Genomic DNA, 7,714 nt, shown 5'->3' on the forward strand with positions numbered 1-7,714 from the left:
AGCCAACCCTTGCCTGAATTAGCTGAACAGAGACTAGCATAGGAACTCGCACGAGCAAGGCTGTACTCGTCTGCATGGCCACGAGGTCTGCAAAGTATTCAAATGCGGATTTGAGTGCGGACTTCGGCAGGACTTGGCGCGTTCCTTTTCACGTTCTGGCTCTTGCAGAAGCTACAGCCATAGACTCACGGCCAAGTACTGGGATGGGGCCAACAAATTTCTCTTATCTGGTGCGACCGGCACCAGAATGAAACTACACTCTTCAGTACGGACATCGGCCGCGAAAGAAAACCAGGACGGAGCTTCAAGTATAGCGCCCGCTGTATGGGCTGGAAGGGAGCCACTGGACCAGAAACCGGCCAGTGGGACATGGGTGCGCCATGTAAATGAGGCTTGCATCGGGCTTGCAGACTGACCAATCCGGAAGTGCAGTCGGCATGGCGGGCGTCACGCACATGAGCGTTGCATAGCGCTCGGAGAAAATATGTTTGCGTGGAAGCGGCGACTTGGCAAGGCACGCAAGAGCTAACTAGTGAAGCGAATGACTGGGATCAGTAAACGAGCTTATAAAGTTGGGCAGTCAAACAGGATATCTTTTGACACAGCGAGCAGGCTTGCGTTGAATGAAGTCTTTGACTTGACGTGCATCTGCGCAGCCGGCACCGGGGAACCAGGGCCAGCTGCACCAGCCTTGGCCTTGCGGCATCCAGCACAATGATGCAGTTTTCGCCCCAGACATTTTTGATTCAGTTATATCAGCTACTCTGTACGAGCCACAAGGCGGAGTTGGAGGGCGCTGCCGGCTGCAACGACCCGGTTCTGGTTGTGCCCCCCAACCAATATGGCGATTTCGACGACGGCGGCGCCCACACCTTACCGCCCTCCCCATTGACAACTTATTTATTTTTTTTCAGCGCTCGACTCGACTGTTGAGTAAAGTGCCAGTGAGATGTTTAACTTTGAAAACAAGAACTAACATGTCATCTGCGCATTGGAACTGTAACAGACCCGGCGCGAGAAAACCATGAATTACTAGTACTTCGACCCGCATTCTCTACGTGGGGCACCGATTAACTCTGCAATTACGGAAACACCGCCAGAGGCTTGATTGACCTCGAATGAGTCCTGCCTCGGTTGTGGTTGGTACTATAGCAGCCACTCGTCCAAATGCCGACAGAAATAAACACAAGTAATACGTCGGCAGCCTTCGGATCAATACTTGTATGGCGGCATCTCAGAAATAAAACGTTATGATACCCCACTACCCTGCTGTAGCCTGCAGAATGTCTTGTGTCTCGGGAACTGAATCAGACCAGGGTTCAGTCCGGTCCAGAGCGTCCGTGGACACTGAATTTACTACGAAGTACTCCGGATGGCAGAGAGGTCATGCTTGATGGCATGTTTGTCTGCGTAGAGAATCGTTTGCATATTACCCCGGGCTGGATATCCCTTTCCAGCCCAAATTTGCAGCAAGGATTCTTCATGACCAGCCACAGTCAGGCAATGTCTTGAAAAGCAAACAGTTGACAGGCAAACGGAAGTGGTCAAAAGGGCTGCATCGCAGCGCCTCTCCGGAACCTCGATTTTCGTTCCTGTCGTGCACTTGTTTTTGACATTTAGACTGGCTGGCTGCACAGATCTTCGTACGACACGCCAGATTGCACGCCAACACCCACCTCTCCCCAGCTCCACGGTGACTTGAAAACACGGCTTCAAAAAATCGCCGACGATGGAGGCCATCACGATGAGAGCCAACAATGCTCACCCCATGCAGAAGCTTTCCTTTATCGAGCGTCTTCGGCTAGCTACGCCTATGATTCTATTTGTTGCCTTGTACGTGGCATGGGACGTGGTTCCGCTTCTTTCGCTGTCAGCTCTGGATCCCACATCTTTTCCTCTGAGCTCTCTGTTTCGTTTCGCCATCTCTCGGGAAATCTCTTACCGTTCCCCTTGTCTCTCTGAAACCCTATGCCTGCATGTTGAAGATGGCAACTGGGAGCGAGATTCAACTATTTAGCCGAATAGAAGCATCAGAGATGAGAGAGGCTCGAAGCAATCATTAACTGGAAACTGGAACGCAAAATATACAGAAACATACGATGTTCTTACTAACATGTGGTCCGTAGTTACACTGCCTTGTGTGGCTTCAATTTTGGCTTTGATGTCGGGAATTTCGCAGGTGTGCAGGCAATGCAGCGTAAGTCCGACTTTTCTGATCTGTGCTTCTCTGTATCCTGTGCGTTTCTTCTTGCTCTTTTATCCCACAAGACAGAAGACTAGTTGGTCTGCCTTTCTGTCCCATCGTTGCGACGGGTTCTCACCCGTCCCCTCCTTGCATCGAATCCATCTGCAGGATGCCACACCAGAAGCGCCCGCTACAAGTGGTCACGGCAGCCATCTACGCCCATACATATAACTATGTTGCTGCCCACACCACCCTATCAATTCAGCATTGCGTGATGGGCCGAGACTCTCTCGTCAAGATGCCAAGGGAAGGGGGACTGACAACACCCACTTAATAACTTAATAGCTGCAAGACTAGGTCAGCGTTGCTAATTTTTCTGGATACTGCAGATTTCGCCAAAAAATTTGGCCAACTAGACTCGAAAACGGGCCTTTACTTTCTATCGAGCTACCTATCATCTGTGATGACGGCCACGCCCTTCATTGGCAAGCTCATCGGTGCCCTGGTTTGCGGTCCCATCTGTGAGCGTTGGGGTCGCCGAACCGCCCTGGCCGGACTGGCATGCATATCCGTCGTCGGTGTCACACTGCAGACGAGTGCGACGACGACGGTGCAGTTCACCATTGGCCGTATAGTCAACTTTGCCATGACGGGGTTCTGCATCATCGTGGTGCCCGTCTACCAGGCCGAGTGCACGCCGCCGCAGCTGCGAGGGCTCACGACGTCGATGATGCAGATGATGATTGTGTTGGGCCAGCTCGTCTCCTCACTCATCAATCTGGGCACCAAATCGATCCCTTCGGACGCCTCGTGGCGCATTCCCGTGGGGCTGCAGCTGGTGACCCCCGCCCTCCTGCTGGCGCTCTGGCCACTGATCCCTGAGTCTCCGCGCTGGCTGCTGGCCCGGAATCGCGAGGGCGACGCCAAGGAGTCGCTACGCGCCCTGCACAAGGGCCGTCTATCGGAGGGCGACCTGAGGGAGTCCCTGCAGACACTTCGTGAGAACTTGGCGGACACGCAAAAGGGACCCTGGCGGGAGATGTTTGAGGGCAAGAACCGTATTCGCACCTTTATTGCTGTCATGGCCATGGTGGGCCAGCAGATTACGGGCCAGGCGTTTGTGAGCCAGTATGCGGCCGTGTTCTACCAGCGTAACGGTTTCGCCTCCCAGGCGCTGCTTTTTACCATGCTTTCCAACGTCGCTGGCATGGGTGGTAATGTAATTGCTTGGTCTTTGGTAGATGGAATTGGTCGCAGGTATGTGGAGTTGATGAATCGTCCGGTCATGTTGCTTACACCAAGCCATTCTGGGCGCTCGATCACAGACCCATCTTATTGATTGGAGGCTTCCTCATGGGTGCATTTTTATACATAGTCGGGATTGTCTCCACCGTCCACCATCCCTCCCACGACACTAGAAACATGCTGGTAGCGGCCATTACCCTCTTCAGTATGGCGTACCACATGTCCTGGGCTCCTGTGTAAGTGCGCCCCTCTTCCCGGCGGCATCCGCTCTTACCGGCTCTCGCTGCTGCGACGATCATTTCGTCGCCAACAAAGGGGAGGAAAAAAAAGGGTCGGGGAACAAAGAAATGAAACAACAATGCACCTGTCTCATGAGCTACCAGCGCCACCTTTGACAAACAAAGAGAAAGGAGGGGAATAAGGCGGGCTGACCAGAAACAGATCATACATTATTGTTGGCGAGGTCGCTCACACTCGCGTCCGCGAAAAGACGAGTCTGCTCGCCTGCAGCATATCAATCGTCATCACTTTCTTGACGTCGTTTACCATGCCGTACCTCATCAATCCGGGATACGCGGGGCTCGGCGGCAAGGTCGGCTTTGTGTACGGCTCGCTGTGCTTTGCCATAACTGTCGTTGCCTACCTCTGCATGCCCGAGATGAAAGGCCGCACGCTCGAGGAGATTAATGCTCTGTTCGAGGCCGGGGTGCCGCTGCGCCACTTCTGCGACACGGTCCTGCCAGCGAACTCGGGGCGAACGAGCGATTCGGAGGAGCTCAAGTCTGAAAGAAAACGGTCACCATGTAAAGAGGCCAGTGGCCGCTCAAGCGGATCCGGTGAACTCTGACATTACGAAAACCGAAAAGGCCCCTTTTCGATCTATACGGGCATCAGAGCTTAACTTGTCGAAACCCGTTCGCCTTCATCACAACAGGCTCACACACGTATGAACCGTAAGTTGGCTATATAATCAATGCAGTGCATCATTGGAAATTCAAATCTTGTTGGATGAATATGAAAACTCCACATGTATGGATGCCAGCAGATACCAGCCCTTCCCCATGATGTATGCAATGCTCCTTGTTCCTTCCAAGGATAATTTCTTTTTTACTTCTTTGTACGACTCCAACGCCTTGCAATTTGAGCAGTGTTCGAGAGCTTGGATTCTTTGTCTCCCCACCTGTTATCATACCCTGGCGTAATTTACAAGATCAGCATACGCCTGACTCAGGGTGGTCGAGTCCGGCTTCGTTTGTCCGCTACTGCCGCGAGCTGCTGTGGAGAAATGCCGGGTATAGCAATGACCTCGAAAAGCTCCCTTACGCAGCACGTCTGCACAATATCCTCCTCGCGAGGGAGGTTGGCTCGGCTCTTGTCGTGGCTGTGTACGGCGCGGCACGAGCCGCTCATGACGCAGCCGCCTCACCATTCGTCGCCTCGGCCGCGCCCTCGGCAGCGTCCTCGACAGCGTCCTCACCCGCGACATCCTCGCTGGCTTGGCCCGCCACGGGGGGCAGCTCGTACCCGTGTTGCTGGGCCAAACGCTCCTCCTCCCTTCTCGACTGGATGGCCTCCGTCTCGCGGCGGAGCTTTTGCAGATTGAAAATATCGTCGTCTTCGTCCTCGGACTCGTCCTCGCCGGTCCACTTGCCACTCTCGAAGAGGGCTCTGCCGGTATTGTCCTTGGCCTTGCGAAGCTGCTCCTCGGCGGCCTTTTTATCCATCCGATCCTGTTTCCACTTGGCAAAGGTTTCCGGTGTGACGGGTGTGAGGGTGCCGGTGAGCTTGTGGCGTTCAGACTCGAGAAAGTCTTCGAGGGTGAGGGTCTTCAACGGGGACTTGTCCAGCAAGGCCTTCTCGGCGGCTCGCTGTTCCTTGGTCTTAAGGACGAAGCTACAAGGTTGGTTAGCAAAGCAACGCTGCTGAAAAGCTGAAAAGCAACGTACCCAGGTGGTAGAGCATGCTTGTACATGCATTTATCGCCACCGTTGGGGCAAATCCAGAACCAACCATATTTGCCGTCTTCGATAGCAGAGACAAAGAACTTGCACACTTTGTCTGTAGTACTCTTTTGATTGCCCTTTTTAGACAGAACGACGGAGCGTAGCTTCTCCTCGTCCCAGTCCGCCGATGTCTCCTGCTTCTTCTTTTCCTCCTCGTCTTTTCGCTCGTCCGTGTACAAGTTTCTCTTTTCCGTCTTGCGCTCCACCGACAGATCGTGCGCAAACTTGCATTTCTTTCCCTTTTCACAGTCGCCCTTTTTCCAAAAGATGCAGACCACCGTTTTGGGGTCGACACCAAACGGAATCTTTTGCACCTGCGCGGGGCGGCCGAGAAGCAGAGCGGCTTCCTTCTTGGCATCCTCGGCGGCCTTCTTCTCGCGCTCGCGCTGTGCCTTTTCGGCTTCCTTCTTCTTCTGTTCGGCCGAGCCGCTGCCTTTGAGATTGCTCGTCATCTGCGCAATTTGTTTTTGCGCCGAGGCGCCCTTTTTATTCTTCATGCCAAAGGTACGGTCCTCCACAACCTTGGCGGCCGAGGCCTTGTTCTTGGCCGCGGCCGGTTGCTTCTCCTTCTTGGCCATGCTGGGCGATGACGGCTCGCTGGCGAAGGTAGTGGCGGGTGGTGGGGGTTAGGCGAAAATATATACAGGCGCGTTGAAAGTCGAGGTTATACTGCTCTTCCGAATTGGTGACAGTTGCTCCTCGCTATCCAATGTCGGAAAATGGCTATCCCGACCTCTTCTGCCCTCGTCGTTGGCCTGAAAGGGCTTTTCGTCGTAAATCTTGTAAAAGATGTTTCGACTCTTTAGTGGGGAGTATGCCGTGGGTGGATGAGGTCACTGAGATCACGTGCATGGCCCTCATTTTTGGGCAGGCAACTTTTTGGCTGGCGCAGCAGAGACCGCGCCGCGCCGGCGATTGGACAGCCAGCTCATGCCTTGTCGCGACCCACGCCAGCAAGTCAGCAGTCCCCTGCCAGAGCTCCACGAAGCTACGTATACCAGTTCCCAACTTCAATGCTGGGTTATACTTGCGCGAGCACACCATACACTACATTATTGTCGTTGATCCTGTGAGCACCCTGATCAGGGCAAAACTAAGCCTATGGCTCGACGCGATTACTAATTCTGTGCAGATTGCACGTTCTCCCATTTCACGATCCTCCTTGAGACAGTTGCGCCCACAAACGACCGCCAGGATGATTTCCGATAACGATCTCTACACACTTGCAATCTTCCTTGGATCTGCCGCCATGCTTCTCATCATTGTATACCACTTTCTAGAGGTCAATTCGACAAAAACGCCTGTCACTGGCGCTAAAGCCAAATCGACATGAAGGCATGGCATAGTGAGAAGGGCGGTGCAGACACGAAACGCAGAAAAAGCTACGCATTGTACATTTAGCCGGGCGACGTTGGACAATGCAATCATCATTGACAGCATCGGCGCCTTTGAGGGAAGGAGAAGCATGTAATACCATATCAGACGCGAGATCTGGCACAAAGGAAGGCCACATGTGAATTTATTATTGCGAATTTAGCTGGCGTCAAACAATCGATTTCATTACGAATCCTCTTTCCGCCGCACTGGACTGCACGGTTGTGGTTTCTTTCGCGTTTGGTCAGACGATGATGAAAGTTCTGCTGCCAGTCCTGGTGGCGGTTGCCTGTTGTTGGGCCAGCTCTAGACAGCTCGCTGGTGGTGACAGTCTGAATAGAAACTCGTCGGCTCATGAAACTGCAAGGGAAAAGTCACTACTGCTGTGCGGCTGGGACTTGCGTCACCTGGAGAGCCACGTCGAGAGCCACGTCGAGCGCCACGTCGCACGCAACCTTGCCCTCATCCGATCGCATTTGTCTGAGTCTTCTGTCGCCTTTGGTGGCTCGAATACCCATTTCCTGCGCGATGAGACGCAGCTGGCAGGCTCGTATGTGCCACAGCATTCGTTGTACCATGTTGAAGCAGCCTCATTTTGCGAGGTCTGGGTGTTTCAAATATATACGATGTTGCACTCGACTGTGAGCTCGGGTCTGAGCAAAATATATATCGATCTTCTCGCCAACAGGACTGCCACGAATTTACTCTAAATAGGTCTTTCGCTCGGAAGCTGAACCTTCAAGTACACACACTTCCTTTTTGGGAGCAGAGTCCAGACCGACTAGTGTTGCAATCACAAGAGGAAGGCGGTGTGCAAACGGGTGATTAATACACCTAGCCGAATTTACATGTAAGCTAAGATCAGTAATTCTAGTTATAGCCTTAATATAGAATAAAAAAGCTATTT

At 53.1% G+C, this 7,714-nt stretch overlaps 2 protein-coding genes across 2 annotated transcripts; one reads left to right on the forward strand and one right to left on the reverse strand.

Annotated features, from left to right (window-relative positions):
* Positions 1–2,648: 2,648 nt before the first annotated feature.
* BBA_09393 (sugar transport protein) lies at positions 2,649–4,277 on the forward strand (the record flags this gene model as incomplete). Its single annotated transcript, XM_008604490.1, has 3 exons — positions 2,649–3,442; positions 3,511–3,666; positions 3,872–4,277. 3 exons carry the CDS (start codon positions 2,649–2,651, stop codon positions 4,275–4,277), a joined length of 1,356 nt encoding a protein of 451 aa, XP_008602712.1.
* Positions 4,278–4,836: 559 nt separating this feature from the next.
* Positions 4,837–6,011, reverse strand: BBA_09394 (translation machinery-associated protein; the record flags this gene model as incomplete). Its single annotated transcript, XM_008604491.1, has 2 exons — positions 4,837–5,323; positions 5,377–6,011. The coding sequence occupies 2 exons, from the start codon at positions 6,009–6,011 to the stop codon at positions 4,837–4,839; spliced, it is 1,122 nt and encodes a 373-aa protein (XP_008602713.1).
* Positions 6,012–7,714: the final 1,703 nt, after the last annotated feature.

Source organism: Beauveria bassiana (assembly GCF_000280675.1).
Source record: "Beauveria bassiana ARSEF 2860 unplaced genomic scaffold BBA_S00052, whole genome shotgun sequence".
In the NCBI taxonomy this organism is placed as follows: Eukaryota; Fungi; Ascomycota; class Sordariomycetes; order Hypocreales; family Cordycipitaceae; genus Beauveria; species Beauveria bassiana.